Source organism: Lipotes vexillifer, unplaced genomic scaffold, assembly GCF_000442215.2.
Source record: "Lipotes vexillifer unplaced genomic scaffold, Lipotes_vexillifer_v1.1 scaffold823, whole genome shotgun sequence".
In the NCBI taxonomy this organism is placed as follows: domain Eukaryota; kingdom Metazoa; phylum Chordata; class Mammalia; order Artiodactyla; family Lipotidae; genus Lipotes; species Lipotes vexillifer.
Genome location: NW_006772547.1, coordinates 294,425 through 313,457, shown reverse-complemented (window position 1 = coordinate 313,457; position 19,033 = coordinate 294,425). Strand labels below are relative to the sequence as shown.

The window sequence follows — 19,033 nt, the reverse complement described above, 5'->3', positions numbered from 1 at the left end:
ACCTAGAGCCTGTGCTCCACAACAAGACAAGCCACTGCAATGAGAAGCCCGTGCACTGCAATGAAGAGTAGGCCCTGCTTGCCACAACTAGAGAAATCCCGTGCACATAAACGAAGCCCCAATACAGCCAAAAAAAAAAAAAAAAAAAGTGGTGCTGGACAAGCTGTGCAGCTACATGTAGAAGAATGAAATTAGAACACCACCTAACACCACACACAAAAATAAACTCCAAATGGATTAAAGACCTAAATGTAAGAATGGACACTATAAAACTCTTCGAGGAAAATAGGAAAAATACTCGTTGACATAAACCACAGCAAGGTCTTTTTTGACCCACCTCCTAATGAAAATAAAGCCAAAAATAAACAAATGGGAACTAATTAAACTTAAAAGCTTTTGCAGAGCAAAGGAAACCATAAACAAGATGAAAAGACAGCCCTCAGAGTGGGAGAAAATATTTGCAAATAAAGCAACGGACAAAGGATTAATCTCCAAAATATACAAACAGCTCATGGAACACAATATCAAAACAACAACCCAATTAAAAAATGGGCAGAAGACCTAAATAGATATTTCACCAAAGAAGAAATACAGATGGCTAAGAAGCACATGAAAAGATGCTCAGCATCACTAATTATTAGGGAACTGTAAATCAAAACTACAACGAGGTATCAACTCACACTGGTCAGAATGCCCATCATGAAAATCTACAAACAGGACTTCCCTGGTGGAGCAGTGGTTAAAAATCTGCTTGCCAATGCAGGGGACACAGGTTCGATCCCTGGTCCGGGAATATCCCACATGCTGTGGAGCAATCAAGCCTGTGCACCACAACTACCGCACCTGAGCTCTAGAGCCCGTGAACCAAAACTACTGAGTGCACATGTCACAACTACTGAAGCCCGCGCACCTAGAGCCCATGCTCCGCAACAAGAGAAGCCACTGCAATGAGAAGCCCGCACACTACAACAAAGAGTACCCCTTGCTTACCGCAACTAGAGAAAGCCCGCATGCAGCAACGAAGACCAAATGCAGCCAAAAATAAATAAATAAACTTCTTTAAAAAAAAATCTACAAACAATAAATGCTGGAGAGGGTGTGAACCATTTTGCACTGTTGGTGGGAATATAAACTGATACAGCCATTATGGAGAACAGTATGGATGTTCCTTAAAAAACTAAAAACAGAACTACCATATGATCCAGCAGTCCCACTACTGGACATATACCCACAGAAAACCATAATTCAAAGGGACACATGTACCCCAATGTTCACTGCAGCACTATTTACAATAACCAGGACATGGAAACAACCTAAATGTCCAACAATAGATGAATGGATAAAGAAGATGTGCTACATATATACAGTGGAATATTACTCAGCCATAAAGAGGAATGAAATTGGGTCATTTGTAGAGATGTGGATGGACAAAGAGTTTGTCATAGAGAGTGAAGTAAGCCAGGAAGAGAAAAACAAATGTTGTATATTAACACATGTATGTGGAATCTAGAAAAATGGTACAGATGAACCTATTTTTAGGGCAGGAATAGAGACGGAGATGTAGAGAATGGACATGTGGACACAGTGGGGGAAGGGGAGGGTGGGACGAACTGGGAGATTAGGTTTGACATAAATACACTACCAGGTGCAAAACAGATAGCTAGTGGGAACCTGCTGTAAAGCACAGGGAGCTCAGCTCGGTGCTCTGTGATGACCTAGATGTGGAGGAAGGGGGGGACGGAGGTCCAAGAGGGAGGGGATATAGGTATACATATAGCTGATTCACTTCATTGCACAGCAGAAACTAACACAACATTGTAAAGCAATTTTACTCCAATTAAAAAAAAAAAAGAAAAAAGAAACCAATGGGTCAATAATGAAATCAGAGAGGAAATTAAAAAACACCTTGAGACAAATGACTATAAAAACACAACCATACAAAATCTATGGGATGCAGCAAAAGCAGTTCTTAGAGGGAAGTTCACAGTAATAGAGGCCTTCTTCAAAAAACAAGAAAAATATCAAATAAATAACCTAACCTACTATCTAAAAGAATTAGAAAAAGAAGAACAAACAAAACCTAAAGTCAGCAGAAGGAAGGAAATAATAAAGGTCAGAGCAGAAATAAATAAAATAGAGATTAAAAAAACAATAGAGAAAAATCAATAAAGCCAAGAGCTGGCTCTTTGAAAGGGCAAACAAAATCAACAATCCTCTGGCCAGGCTCACCAAGAAGAAAAGAGAGAGGACCCAAATAAACAAAATAAGAAATGAAAGAGGAGAAATAACAACCGATACCACAGAAATAAAAAAAACCATAAGAATACCATAAATAATTATATGCCAACAAATTGGACAACCTAGAAAAAACAGACAAGTTTCTTTTTTTTTTATTCAAACAGAAAGTCACAAAAATTATAATCATCCTCATCAGTTCACTCAGTCCCATGTAATTATTTTTTTTTTCATCTTGATCTTTTGTTAGCACTTTTATGAATTCATCAGTTTTCCATTAGAGTTCTGAAAATGCTTATTCACTCAGTTCAGCAGTATCAGACAAATTTCTAAAAACCTTCAGCCCACCAAAACTGAATTGAGTAGCAGATAATTTGAACACAGCAATCACTAGAAGTAAAACAGAGTCTGTAATTTTAAAAAAAAAATCCCAGCAAACGAAAGTCCAGGGCCAGATGGCTTCACTGGGAAATTCCACCAAACATACAAAGAAGAACTTATACTGATCCTTCTCAAACTCTTCCAAAAGATGGAAGAGGAGGGAGCACTCCCAGTCATTCTATGAAGCCACAATCACCCTGATACCAAAACCAGACAAAAAGAAAATTACAAGCCAGGCCAGTATCTTTGATGAAGACCTAAACAGACATTTCTCCAAAGAAGACAAACAGATGGCCAACAGGCACATGAAAAGATGCTCAACATCACTAATTATTAGAGAAATGCAAATCAAAACTACAATGAGGTATCACCTCACACCAGTTAGAATGGGCATCATCAGAAAATCTACAAACAATAAGTGTTGGAGAGGGTGTAGAGAAAAGGGCACCCTCCTATACTGTTGGTGGGAATGTAAACTGGTGCTGCAACTATGGAAAACAATATCAAGGTTTTTTTTTATGTGGACCATTTTTAAAGTCTTTATTGAATTTGTTACAATATTGCTTCTGTTTTATGTTTTGTTTTTTTGGCCCCAAGGCACGTGGGATATTAGCTCCCTGACCAGGAATCGAACCTGCGCCCCCTGCATTGGAATGCGGTCTTACCACTAGACCACCAGGGAAGTCCCCTGAGATCTTAAAAAACAAAAAATAGAGTTGTCATATGTTCCAGCAATCTCACTCCTGGGCATATATCCGGAGAAAACTATAATTCAAAAATTGGATGCACTCCAATGTTCATAGCAGCACTATATACAGTAGCCAAGACATGGAAGCAGGGGAATTCCCTGGCGGTCCAGTGGTTAAGACTCCATGCTCCCAGTGCACGGGGCACGGGTTCAATTCCTGGTCGGGGATCTAAGATCCTGCATGCCGCAGGGCATGGCCAAAAAAAGCACAAACCCACAAGTGTGAATAAAAAAAAACAGACATGGAAGCAACTTAAATGTACATCTACAGATGAAGGGATAAAGAAGATGTGGTATGTATATACAATGGAATACTACTTAGCCATAAAAAAGAATGAAATAATGCCATTTGCAACAACATGGACGGGCCTAGAGATTATCATACTAAGTGAAACAAGTCAGAAAGAGAAAGACAAATATCACATGGTATCACTTATATGTGGAATCTAAATAAAAAATGATACAAATGAACTTATTTACAAAACAGAAACAGACTCACAAACTTAGAGAACTACTTATGGTTACCAAAGGGGAAAAGGAATGGAGGAGGGATAAGTTGAGAGTTTGGGATTAGCAGATAAAACTAATATATATGAGATAGATACAAGGTCATACTGTCTAGCACAGGGAACTATATTTGATATCCTGCAATAATCCATAATGGAAAGAAATATGAAAAACAATATGTATATACTATACGTATAAACTGAATCACTCTGCTGTACACCAGAAACTAACACAACACTGTATATCAACTATACTTCAATAAACAAATAAATAAATAAATGTTCAAAAGTTGCAAGATATAGATAAAGCAGACCTAGAGGGAAATACATAGCATTAAACATTTATATTATGAAAGAAGAAAGATCAGTGATGTAAACCAGGGGTCAAACTATGGTCTGATGCTCATTTTTGTAAATAGGCTTTTATTTTAATATAGCAACATCTTTCCATTTCCTGTTTGGCTGTTTTCACACTACAAAGGCTGAATTGAGTAGCTGTGGTAGAGACTATCTGGCCCATTAAGCTTAAGATATTTATTCTCTGGCCTTTTACAAAAAGAAGTTTGCTGACCCTGACCTAACTTCTATTTTAAATTTATTTATTTATTTATTTAGGGCTGTGTTGGGTCTTTGCTGCTGAGCATGGGCTTTCTCTAGTTGCGGTTAGCAGGGGCTACTCTTCGTTGTGTTGTGCAGGCTTCTCATTGTGGTGGCTTCTCTTGCTGCGGAACACAGGCTCTAGGTATGCAGGCTTCAGTAGTTGTGGCACGTGGGCTCAAGAGCGCAGGCTCAGTAGCTGTGGCGCACAGGCTTAGTTGTTCTGCGGCATGTGGGATCTTCCTGGACCAGGGCTCGATCCTGTGTCCCTGCATTGGCAGGTGGATTCTTAACTACTGTGCCACCAGGGAAGCCCCTAACTTCTATTTTAGGAAACTAGAAGAAGGAATAGCAAATGATGCAAAAAATAAGCAGAAAAAAGGAATTAAGAGCAGAAATCAATGGAAAAGAAAACAGAAATATAGAGAAAAGTCAATGAAACCAAAAACTAGTTCTTTAAGTAAAATTAATAAACCTTTAATCACGCTGATCAGGAAAAGAAGTTATCACCTATACAAGGAATGAGTGTGGGGTCAGTACAGATCCTACACACATTAAAAGAATAAGGAAATATTATGAAATACATGCCAATAAATTTGAAAAATTAAATGAACCAACTCCTTGAAAGACACAAACTACCAAAACTTGCTCAAGAAGAAACCGATAACATCAATAGCCCTAGGTACTACAGATACTAAATTTGTGGTTAAAAACTTTCTTCCTAAGAAAACAAAAGACCAATAACCCCCAGGAATGTAGACAAAAATCTATAATAAATGTTTAGCAAAGAGAATACAGCAACATCTCTTAAACATCTGGTTCAATAATAGCCAGATTCTTATATCTGCTTCTACATTCAATCTATTGTGATACATATTGTTTTAGTTAAAGTATATAAGGAAAATATGACTTCACACAGACATATAGCTGGAAAATGGAAGAATATTTTAATAGATATTTCAAATAACTCAGTTCTTTGATACCATATTAAAACTCAGCAAATGGTAGTTATTAAAAGATTAGCTGCAATGTGGAAACTGAAAAATGTCAATGAATTTTTCATGCTCTGCTACATGGAAATCCATTGGTCTAATCTGCACCTTGAATGGAATTTTTACCCATGCATAATTTTGTAATAACATGCATTGGTCATCTGAAAAATGATCTTCCAGATGTTGACATATTTTATCATATTTTAAAGACCACATTCATTAGTTTCACCACCAACTTCATCAGAAAACTCTTTACTAGGGAAGTTTTCAGTTTATTGTGACAGATACAAGTTTTCCAAAATTTTGATTTCTGTCTTTAAAGCTCCACTTTTTTCTCCAGTTTTTTTTTTGTTTGTTTTTGTTTTTTTTGGCCGTGCCAGGTGGCACTTGAGATCTTAGCTTCCCAACCAGGGATTGAACCCACACCCCCCTGCATTGGAAGCGCAGAGTCCTAACCTCTGGACCACCAGCGAAGTCTCTTTTTTTCCAGTTTTACTGAGATATAATCGACATACAGCTCTGTATAAGTTTCAGGTGCACAGCATAATGACCTGACTTACATATATTGTGAAATGATTACCATAGTAAGTTTAGTTAATCATCATTCATCCTCTCATACAGATGCAAAATTAAAGAAATAGAAAAAAAACTTTTTTTCCTTGTGACGAGAACTCTTAAGATCTACTCCCTCAACAAATTTCAAATATACCATACAGTAGTGTTAACTACAATCATCATGTTGTACGTTACAACCCCAGTACTTATTTATCTTATAACTGGAAGTTCATTCAATTCCTTCACTCCTTACCCCACACTTCTGGTAACCACAGTCCAATCTCCTTTTCTGTGAATTTTTTTAATTAATTTTTTTATTAAGGTATTGTTGACATGTAACATTATATTAGTTTCAGGTGTACCACATAATGATTTAATATTTGTATTACTGTGAAATGTTCATCACAATAAGACTAGTCAACATCCATCACTGTACATAATTACCAAAAAAGTTCTTTTTCTTGTGATAAGGAATTTTAAGAACTACTCTCTTAGCAACTTTCAATTATGCAATACAGTATTATTAACTATAGCCACCATGTTGTACATTACATCCCCATGACATTTATTTTAAAACTGGAAGTCTGCACCTTTTGATCTACATCATTCATTTCACCCACTCCCCAGCTGCCCACCTCTGGCATTTCAGCAATACACCAATCTCTGTTCTCTGTATCTATGAGCTGTTTGGTTTTGGTTTTGGTTTTTTTAAGATTCCACATATAAGTGAGATCATACAGTATTTGTCTTTATCTGTCTGACTTAATTCACTTGGCATAATGCTCTCAAGGTCCATCCATGTTGTCTCAAATGGCAAGATTTCATTCTTTTTATGGCTGAGTAATATTCCATTCTCTCTGTCTGTGTGTGTGTGTGTGTGTGTGTGTGTGTGTGTGTGTGTGTGTGTGTGTGTGTGTGTGTGTGTGTGTGTGTGTGTGTGTATGACATTTCCTTTATTCATTAATCCATTTATGGACACTCAGGTTGTTTCCATATCTTGGCTATTATAAATAATGCTGCAGTGAACATGGGAGTACATAGTTTTTTGAGGAACCTTCATACTATTTTCCATAGCAGCTGCACCAATTTATATTCCCATCAACAGTGCAGTGTTTTTTATTTTTCCCTTGGATTCCATATGTAAATGAGATCATACAGTATTTGTTCTTTCTCTGAGACTTGACTTCACATAAAGCATCCATGCATGTTATCACAAATGGCAGGATTTCCATCTTTTTAAGGACTGAATAATATTCCATTATATATATATAATATATATAATATATATAAAATATATACCTCACAACTTCCTTATCCATTTACCTGTGAATGGGCACTTAGGTTGTTTCCATTTAAATTTTATTATTAGCAAAAAGTACTGCCGGGCTTCCCTGGTGGCGCAGTGGTTGAGAATCTGCCTGCTAATGCAGGGGACATGGGTTCGAGCCCTGGTCTGGGATGATCCCACATGCTGCGGAGCAACTAAGTCCGTGAGCCACAACTACTGAGCCTGCGCGTCTGGAGCCTGTGCTCCGCAACAAGAGAGGCCACGATAGTGAGAGGCCCGTGCACCGCGATGAAGAGTGGTCCCCGCTTGCCACAATTAGAGAAAGCACTTGTACAGAAACGAAAGACGCAACACAGCAAAAATAAATTAATAAACTCCTACCCCCAACATCTTAAAAAAAAATATTGTCAATTGTTTTCCTTGAAGTGCCATGTTCACATCGTTCATTTATAAGGAAAATGTCTGCCCAATATTAAAATTAGAACAGCCTTAGTTTGTCTGTCAATCATTTAAGTAAAAATAGTGTTTCAAGAAAGGGTAATTTGCTTGTAACTCAAACAACTGAACAAGTGCTCTTCCTCCAGATAACCACTGTACTTCTTTATTATCTAACACAAGTGCTTTATGTATACTCCAAATTTGTCATGCAGAATATTAAAAAAGACAGGTAATCAATGTTCCAGATTTAATAAAACTAATAATCTGTACTGCTTTTCAAGCAGATTTTAAAAAGAAAATGGTTTTTAAAAAAATTGCAAGGCTGAAAAGAAAAAAATTGCATGGCAGTGAGGAATACCACGACTACTTGTACAGTTTGGTGCCACTGCTTCATTGGTGCTAATGCCCAGCAGTGCTACCCACCATTGCTTTTGTATCACCAATGCATGTGCAAACAGAGAGAAAAAGGCGAATAATATCTTAGCATTATTATGAAAGTTTTTTCAACTTGCAGACCCCCTGTACAGGTCTCAAGGGCCCCAGGGGTCCACATACCAAACCTTGACAAACTCTCCTAAATAAATCCTAAATACACCCATAGAAGAATTTTTTTCAATCATTGCTGTTTTATTTTTTGACCGAACCTGAGTTTTTGGTTAAAAGGTATTAAATCTCTTTACATGTCTACTTATAAATCGTTTGGTTTCATTTATGTGATCTTAAGATGTTTAATGCTTCCTTGTATTTGATACAGTAATACTTCCACGTGATATAAAATTTAAACGGTACAAAAGGGCATTCTGTGAAGAGTAAGTCTCTTTCTTTTTTTTTTTTTTGCGGTACGTGGGCCTCTCACTGCTGTGGCCTCTCCCGTTGCGGAGCACAGGCTCCGGATGCGCAGGCTCAGAGGCCATGGCTCACGGGCCCAGCTGCTCCGCGGCATGTGGGATCTTCCCGGACCAGGGCATTAACCCGTGTCCCCTGCATCGGCAGGGGGACTCTCAACCACTGCGCCACCAGGGAAGCCCACTTCATTTACTTTTAAAGGCCTATGACATATATTGACAAAATCCCCTCTAGGAAGGCTGTAGCAGTTTACCTCTCTAACCAGCAATATGAAAATGTCTATTCGCTCATACTTTTTCCAAAAGAGATAGCATTTTAAAAAATGAATTTGTCTTATTGTTTAATTTATATTTCTTTGAATTCTAATTACACTAAACAATTTTTCATTTTCTTAGTGGGCATTTTTTTTTTTTTTTTTTTTGTGACCTACCTCTTTGTGTCTTTGCCCATTTTTCTACTGGGGTACCCATCTTTTTGTTAATAATTTGGAAGAGTTTTTATGATAAGGATAGTAATCCTTTGACTACTAAATGTTAATATTTTTGCCCAGTTAATGTTTTATTTTTACTAAAATGTGACTATGTATCACATAATGTCATAGCTGGTACGGGGTTTAAGAGCATCAGATCAGACCAATACTTTCAATTTATAGATGAGGAAGCTGATGCAAAGCAGTGAAGTGACTTGCCCAGGGCTGGAAGTTAGTGAAAAGGCTTAGATTAAGATCCAGAGTTTCTGACTCTTTCCTGGATGGATGCAAGGATGACATACCTGGATTCAAATGGGTCCTGCTTCTCCAGAGGTCTTACTCTTTTCTTCGTCACTGCCAATTTAGTCAAGTCCACGTACTTTGTCTCTCCATTGCTGTAAGTGAACTCAAGAACACTATTCCATTCCCCTTGTACTCTGCATACAACAGTGTTGGTGATGTTGTGCTTTACTTCACCTGTAACCCTAGAAGCAGGCAGAAAAAAAAAAAGATATGCTCTAGTAAGTAATATTGCTTATTTCTTAGGAATTCTGAAACCCAGAATGTACTTTGTGAATTCTGTTTAAATTAGTTACACATATCACTTCAATTTGTCAGCGCCAAAGTCAGTTACAATTACAAGTCAATTTGTCAGTTACAAAGTCTTTGTAAATCCCTGATAGCTTCCTAGATACTTTTTTCAAATAACATCAATTTAATTTGAGAAAGAATACTAGGAATCAAACTGGAGACTTAGTTACCATAAATGATCACAAAGTGTGGTATTTTATTTTATTTTATTATTATTATTTTTTGCAGTATGCGGGCCTCTCACTGTTGTGGCCTCTCCCATTGCAGAGCACAGGCTCCGGACGCGCAGGCTCTGCGGCCATGGCTCAGGGGCCCAGCCGCTCCGCAGCATGTGGGATCTTCCCGGACCGGGGCACGAACCCGTGTCCCCTGCATCGGCAGGCGGACTCTCAACCACTGCGCCACCAGGGAAGCCCAAAGTGTGGTATTTTAAATGCTTGCTACAAACAACCATTATAATATTAAAACGAGGAATATGAAAAATATTAACATTTCTTTTTTATTACAGTATAAAAATGTTACAACACTACAGTCTATTCAACTATTTTTCAAACTAGTCCTATTTAAAAGTTTAGAGTCCCTATATTTTAAATTCTGGATATACAGATTCTGTATAAAACCACATAAGCTTAATTTTCAATTAAATATAGAAACCAGACAAATCAGTAAGAGGTAGAAAAAAATAAAAGGTACATTAAACATTTGTTAATTCTCTTGACAAAAAGAGCACTGGTATACAAAAATTATCACTATCTACACAAAACTCAGAGAACTCAAGCACTAATGTTGTTGAAAGTTTAATGAAGAGTTATCTGGCTGGATTATCAACAGACAGGATGCAGCTCAAATGAAGGCTGGAATAGAAACAGGTCTAATTATTTTTAATGAAGTACTTTATGTTCACTGTCGGACACAAACAACAACAGGGTCAGATTCGACAGAGGTTCAGAACTCAAAGAATAGTGGGCAAATGTTAGGTTCTGGTCAGTGTGCCAGGGATTATGGTTTATCTGGATTCAAAAGAGAATCCAGGGACTTCCCTGGTAGTCCAGTGGGTAAGACTCCATGCTCTCAATGCAAGGGACCCAGGTTCAATACTTGGTCAGGGAACTAGATCCCACATGCATGCCGCAACTAAGAAGTCCGCATGCCGCAACTAAAACCAGGCTCAGCCAAAATATAAATGAATGAATGAATATTAAAAAAAGCTGGCGGCGGGGGGAATCTAAAGGACCAAAGCCCAGGTTCAGGTGACAGCTCAGGAACCATAAGTAGCATTTACCAGATATAAGCCAAGGGCCTGGGAACCAGAAGGTTGTAGTTGAATTTAGGGAGTCCATAGTTTTTAAACAGGAGAAGTGAATGGGCTACAAATTCAGAGCTCAAGGCAGAGGTGCAGGAGCCAATAAGCAAATGAGCCAGATCTTAGAGATGAAGGTGTACGAGGGTTTGGAACCAAGAGCACACCAAACATCCAAAATTAAACGTTAGGCATAATTGTAGCTCACTGGACAAAAAGAACACCGTGACTACAAGTCTGCTTGATTACAGCAGGAGTGGGAACTCTAGGTTATACCTCAAAGCGTTTGAACTTAAATAACTACACTGCTAAGGGTTTCTGCTTGACTGAATGTTTTTTGTGACATCCATGTTTCCTCTCTGATTCCACTTGCCAACATTGTTTTCTTCCTTGAAAATTTATCTGTAACCAAACATGATATGAAGAGATGACACTGAACACTTAACTCTTCCATCTTCCACACACATATACCCAGAACTATATTCTGCAAACTGAGGAATAATAATTCGTTTCTCACTTGACCTTTCATTTACTGCCACAATCTCTCAAGTTATCATTATCTCCTTCACAAGCCTTTCCACTTAAAAAGTAACAAGCCCTAGGCCCCTGTTCATGCGTGCTGGGTTACACGGGGTCTTTGCTGCTTAGTGCAGCTACACAGCAAGAGCATCGTGACAAGAACTGGGGCAGGGAACAAGAATTGCACATGCTAGAGGCAGGCCATGAGGAACTTGCAAAAGGAACATAAGGAGGAAGAAGGGCCTCGCCTCATTTTGCTTACAACAATTCTTCTTAACAGTCTAATGCAGGGTTAGTGAACTTCTATAAAGGACCAGAAAGTAAATATCTTAGGATTCGTGGGCCAGGCTGTCTCTGTCACAACTTGACTATCTCACTGTAGCAGGAAAGCAATCACAGACAATACGTAAATGAATATCTAAATATCTAAAGCATATAAATCTAGGTCTTGTATCAAATAATGATATGGATGGAATACGCTGCCTTTAAAATACTTACCAAAGAGTTAAATTTTAAGTTGCCATCCTACTCATCTCTGAAGTGAGGATAACTGATAACCAATAAGGCATTTACTGTCTCACTTTCTAAGAACGACATCAAGTTGACTTTTTTTTTTCATATTTACTTATTTATTTGGCTGCGCAAAGTAAGTCTTAGTTGCAACACGCAGGATCTTTGTTGCCGTGTGCAGGATCTTCGTTTCAACATGCAGGATCTAGTTCCCTGACTAGGGATTGAACCTGGGCCCCCTGCATAGGGAGCGTGGAGTCTATCCACTGGACCACCAGGGAAGTCCCCAAGTTGACTTTTTAGATTATCTAGACCCTGTCTCTATAGCTATTTAGAATATCAGAAAATCACTGGATATATTAACTTGGCTTCATATAGAAAAATTTTATTTAAAGATTGAAAATTAAGACTTCAGCTTTGGGTTTTACTGATGTATATGTAAGAAATACCACATGAAGTGAATTACATCTTATGCAGAACTAAAGGCATTGTTCTATTATGTTACTCAATGCCACTACATAAGAATACTTGATACAAATCCCTTCAAAATTTAATACCAGGAAAGTAGTTTGTCTCTCCTGAAAAAAGTGATAGGCGTCCTTTATCAGACAATAAGAAGTATGTTGAGCATCATGTTGCTCTTTTTACTTTAGCAGAAGGGTATTTTTGGGTACAATAATTACCTAATCCCAGGTTCACAGCATTATTGTCCTTTTCCATCACTATGGTTACTATAATAACAGATTTCATTTTTAATTGTCTATTATACATGAGTTTTTCCTAAAAGCCTTATAAATGCTTTCCAAAGATAGGGTCCTGCATTCTAATATTAGACTAAAACCTTAGGCAGAGATTGTCTTTTTACTTTTCTATATCTTCAGTGTGCAGAAAAGTATGCCACTTAGCTGTTAGTTAACATAAATCTTAATGACATTATACTGCTACATATATTTAAAAAATCACCATCCTAAAGTGAGTGTGGAAAATGGGATCAGGAGATGGACAAGGACATGAGGAATAGTTAACTAGGCCTGTTTGGCTCCATCAGAGAGAGTTGTGGAAAATGAGGGAGTAAGGAGAGACAAGTGGAAGATAATATATTTATATCAAATGCAGACAGCAGATAATGTGTCTGCTTGATTGCAGACAGCAGTAGAAAAACTAGGCTATGTCTGAGGAGGGAGGCATGGTTATTAATTAAGACATGAAAGAGTCTTAGTTAAAATATTCTATAAAATTGAAGAAGATATCAAAATAGAGAAGTTCGTTTCAAATATGAATCTTTTAAACAAGAAATTAGGTAAAACCATTGGTCTTAAGGGAAATCAGAGCGGAAAAAATGAGGAAACTTTGGAGTCAACCAAAAGTATACTTCCAAGTAACAAAAAGATCCAATACTTGTGGCCTTGTGGATAGGTAAAAAAGTGTGAAGGGAGAAAAGAAGCCAATTTAAATAAGAAATTCAAAGAAATAAGATGGAAAATACAATGACTGATTACTAACAAACCAAGGATATCTATCTAAAATTATTAGGAGTCTTAAAAAAGTCAAAGTATGAAAACCAAGAGAAAATTTCTATGCAGGATATTTGCAGCAAGGAACCATGGCAACGGTAAGATTTGGGGGATGAATTTTGATTCTCTAAATTAAGGTAGTCCACGGGCTTCCCTGGTGGCGCAGTGGTTGAGAGTCCGCCTGCCGATGCAGGGGACACGGGTTCGTGCCCCGGTCTGGGAAGATCCCACATGCCACGGAGCGGCTGGGCCCGTGAGCCATGGCCGCTGAGCCTGCGTGTCCGGAGCCTGTGCTCTGCAACAGGAGAGGCCACAACAGTGAGAGGCCCGCGTACCGCAAAAAATAAATAAATAAATAAATAAATTAAGGTAGTCCTGGCAATATGATAAATTATAGCTTATATTTATTATTATAATTTAAGGCAAGACAAAGCACTGATTCAGGACAAAGGTTTGGATATTTTGCATTTGACAAAAAAATTAACCTGAGCTCAAAACTATAATCTGAGTTTTTATAAAGGGACATTTGAAACATAATCAAGACTTAAAAATTAATCAGAATAGCTATCATATAGTTGAGCTGTTACAAAATTTGAAGGAAATTCTGAACATGCAAGTGAGGTAACATTATGTGTACTAGATACGAAATAGGTGTTAACTGAAAACTATCAGAAAATTCATATGTAGAAATACAAATGAACGTTATTGTGGGAAAGCCTTTAACAGCCTCTTATTTCCTTCTCAGTAGCAGAGATTTAATAATGGAAAGGAACCCACTGAATCATAATAAATATGGGAAAGTTCCCACTCATGGCTCAACATGTGATAACGCATATGGATAGAATAAATATGGGAAATCCTTAAAAGGGATTTTATCTCTTAATCAACCCAAGAAAGTTCACAGAGGAGAGGAACCTTATGATGAATAATAATGATTTCAAAAAAGTCCACAGTTGTGGACTTCCCTGGTGGCCCAGTGGGTAAGACTCCACGCTCCCAATGCAGGGGGCCAGGGTTTGATCCCTGGTCAGGGAACTAGATCCCACATGCATGCCTCAACTAAGAGTCTGCATGACGCAACGAAGATCCCACATGCCGCAACTAAGACCCGGAGCAGCCAAATAAATAAATAAATAAATAAATAAATATATATATATATATATTTTTTTTTAAAGATGTGATATATATCTTAAAAAAACAGAATATTACTCAGCCATAAAAAGAATGAAATATTGCCATTTGCAACAACATGGATGGACCTAGAGTACATTACGCTTAGTGAAGTAAGTCAGATAGAGAAAGACAAATACTATATGATATCACTTGTATGTGGAATCTAAGAAATAATATAAATGAATGCAAAACAGAAAAAAGACTCACAGATATAGAAAACAAACTTGTAGTTAAAAGGGAGAAGGAAGCGGGGAGGGGCAAATTAGGGGTATGGGATTAACAAACTATTTATACTACATATAAAATAGATAAGCAACAAAGATATATTATATAGCACAGGGAATTATACCCATTATCTTACAATAGCCTATAATGGAATATAATCTGCAAAAATACTGAATTACTATGCTATATAGCTGAAACACAATATTGTAAACCAAATATACTTCAATTAAAAAAAAGAAAAGAAATTCATCAATATCATTGTCAATAAAAAGTGCTGGACTTGAAAAATTTATCACTGTAGTTGTGTCCCCTAAGCATTTGACTCAATTATATACTTTGAAGAATGGTTTCACCAATGCAGGAATGTTACAGGGATATAGATTTCAACTTTAACTTCATATAAATAAGGGGAGTCTGAAAATGGAATAGGCTGCCTCATGCATTATGAGTTCTGTACTAATAATAATGGACCAACACAATGAACAAATCAGTTATTGGGTATGATGCAAAAGGATTTAGACACCTAGCAAATGTTGGTGTTGTGACTTCTAAAGTCCCTTCTAAATGTAAAGTCTGAATCCTGTGATCACTATGGTGAGAGGAGTAAGTAGAAGCACATATAACAAAGTGTGAACCATATTAAAACCTTCTCTAAGGATAAAAGGTGACTATTCTGACAATCTCCAATGATTCTGTTTGGGTGATCTGTAATTTTCTTTTTAATTCTCTGCTTCAGTGTTTTTGAAATCTGTGTTCTTTAAGGCCCATTCAATGCCTGGGAGCCAATAAATCTTTCTTTCCACCTCTAAGATTGTTGAGTACCAGTTGTCCGGTGAAGAAGTAAAATAGCTATATGCACTGAAAGTCTCATACGTGACTGAAGAGAGTGCATTTTGGTATAACCATGTAAGAAAACTGTTTGGCAGTAATAAAGTTAAAGTTTCATTCCCTACAGCCCAGCAATTCCACTCCTAGGTATTTACCAAACAGAAATTCATACATACATTCACAATGTTCTAGCAGCACTATTTGAAATGGCCCCAAATCAACTTCTATACTTTTATATGTATGTTATTCTTCAATAAAAGCTTTGTAGAAAAAGAAAACTATTCCTACTTCAGAACAGACAGAATAGACATCAAAAGCTTAAGGAAAGAGTCAGTATCCTTTTGAGGATCCTATTAGAAAACTTATCTTCATGTAGTTGGGTGATCTGGACGAGTGCTGAAAAGACCAACAAGCCACTAAAGGGGTATAATAACTGGCCGATTCCTAGATGGAATTAGAACAAAGCCACATTCAATACTGGTGCCTAAAGATACTGGCTTCCATCATTGTGCTTCTTGAACTATTTCTTATGATTAGATGTATTTTCATCCTAACTTGTAGCGACACTACCTCTACTGAGGTCTGGATCCAAGTCTGAATCCCTTTAAAGGCAGAAATTGGGCCAGAAGCTACATATCCATTTGTTAGGAGTTCTAGTTTACAAGAGAAGATAGATCTGTCACTATTTTAAAACCAGATCGTGATTTCCAGAATGCCTTCAAAGATCAAATATATTAAACAAAAAATAAACATGAATAAAAATCCAATCCCATTTCACATAAAACAAAGCAGAAAAAGAATAAAGAGTTATAATACAAGATGAAACTGATAGAATAAGAGCCAAGTATCACTAAAATATTCTTACCGGTGCAGTTTGCCACCATAAAATGGCTTAGTATGAAAAGTGATGCTGGCTGAATACCCAGTTTTTGCACAGTTGACACTGACTTTGCCACCCAGTTCTACCCAAGGAACAGTTAAAATTGACCGGGCATATGCACAAGGTAGAGAAAACGTATACTCTTCTCCATGCTCTAGCAGACTGAGGATTCCTGAATGTGAAAACATAAAAGTGGTTAATATCTTTAAAAAAAAAAAAAAAAAAAAAGACAGCTATGAAAAATCCATATTAAGTTCTTCTCCTGCCTGGTAAATGAACATCATAATTTTGCTTAGTTTTCTTTTAGCTTTGGATGAAATTGGCTTCATTTACAATTGTATTTGACAAAAATTCCTGGTAATAGTGAATTGAGGTTACTTTCATTATGACTTTATTACCCCTTTGGGGTTCATGGGACCAGAAAATGTTGCAGTGGAAACTGTTTAAGAGTTCTCTCTAATGCTCCTAAAAGTAAAATAAAACCTTACGTCAGAATTTAAGTCCATGCTATACTGTATCATCATAAGATCTGATCATCAGTTAGTACTAATAATTTAAGCAGTTTTTGGAATAACTAAATATCTAACATTATAGAGTCATAGACCTTAATCTCAGATGGTATGATGGGGGGGCGAGGGCGGGGAGAAAGTGTTCTTCATTCTATTCTAGGCATATTAAGAAAGAAAAAAAGTAATTTTATGATATAAACTAAGGTCCTCATAATAATTTTGTTTGCCAAATTCTGAAGTATTTAAGGTGAAGTTACAAGAGTTAGAAGTGGTAGTTTTCAAACAAATATTATTCTAATGGGGCTTGTTCCATATTAAGTGATGCTATAAAGATGGCTTTAAAAAACATATAAAAAAGGGAATTACAAAAAAAAGGGGAATTACATAAATGAATAATCAATCTATCCTAGATAATTAAGAGACATTAAGGAGACTTGAGCTACATTACTAACCTAAGCTCATTACCTAGTTCACCATAAAAACAAATACCGAACTGAATGTGTACTACTAGTCTGAACTATGATGGCATGTCTCTCTTAATGAATACTCGTTAACTACTGTGTTCTTAATGTTCACAAATAAGGGCAAAAATTATGATAAATATTTTAATATAGTCTATTTTTAGGACAAACAAATAGACTGAGATTCTAAAGTAGTCTACTTTACATAAAGCAACGCCAACTATTAATTTGTATTGCCCTTAACAGTTTTCACAATGGGCAACAATTAACATTGAGCCATTTGAAAAGGAACATGGCTCTGTATCTGATATATTTATATATAATGGGAGCTGTCAGAAGACATACATAATATACTTGGTTATATTTCAAGTATTTAATAATAACTGTTGATTAATTCTAAGTTGGAAAGGATATCACATACTTTTCTAAAAACATTTGGCCTTATAAACTAGATTCATGATCTTTGATTTCTAGGAATATAGTTAACATAAGTAATATTCACTATGGAATTTAACGTCTAATAAATATATAATCAGTTTCTACTGAATGGGAAAATAAGACTAGTTAGGATAACTGAGATTCAAAGTATTCTAAAATCTCATTTATCTGATAATTAAACAGAATTTTCCCCTACTTTTCAATAAAAACATGGCTGCTGACAGAAGCAAAATAAACTGTCAGAAGTTCCATTCTCTGATTTACTTTACTTTCTGTTGAGAGTGTCAATAGCAATTTAATTAAAAAAAGGCAAATCCATGAATATATAACTAGCAAATCAAAAAATAACTATCATATACATCCTTCTCAATGCATGGTTAAGATATTAATGCTTTTCCTCATTTCTTGAGGTATTTCCTTTCTTGGAGTGGGAGAGGCTACTATCACCAGATATTCTCTGTTCCATGAACTGTTAAGAGTAACTGTCCTCGGGGAGAGTGTGTCAAAGAATGAGGGTCTAAATCCGACTATGCCTTAACTTCTATGACCCTGGACACATCCCATCACCTCTAGGCTTCAGGTTTTTCATCTCTAAAGTAAGTAAACTGATTTGTGAAGAGCCTAGGGTTAATGTGATGCAGCTTATAACTGGAGATAACAAACTTTTTTTTAACTAATAAAATATCTTGTAATGTTATAAAAGTTTTGATTAGTTTGAAACATTTGGAAATTGGTAAGACAGCACAACAGGAGTTAAAGATGAGGAAAGCTTAAAAAGGGGATAATATATTTTCTTCAAGGCTAAAATAACACAATTTCAAAATGTTAGGGTCATAAGCTTAATTATGCTATGCTTATACTGTATGTTTATATTTAGAACAAATTTTCCTATGCACAAGAGTGTTCCTTAACATTAAAATGGCAGACCATTATATTTTCATTAACTCTGCAATGATTTCTGTGGAGATATTTCTGTTATTGTTAATTTGTTTTTTTCTATTCTTAGCCAAAAAATATTGTATTTCCTTAA

General features: G+C 36.5%; 1 protein-coding gene across 1 annotated transcript in view; it reads right to left on the bottom strand.

The window, feature by feature from the left end:
* OSBPL11 (oxysterol binding protein like 11) overlaps window positions 1–19,033 on the bottom strand; it is a 99,007-nt gene that overhangs the window by 20,637 nt on the left and 59,337 nt on the right. Inside the window, exons 10-11 of the mRNA XM_007447598.1 lie at window positions 16,581–16,767; window positions 9,358–9,540 (exon numbers count right to left, since the gene is read on the bottom strand). Coding sequence (XP_007447660.1) covers window positions 9,358–9,540; window positions 16,581–16,767 — 370 coding nt within the window. The remainder of the gene's footprint in view (window positions 1–9,357; window positions 9,541–16,580; window positions 16,768–19,033) is intronic.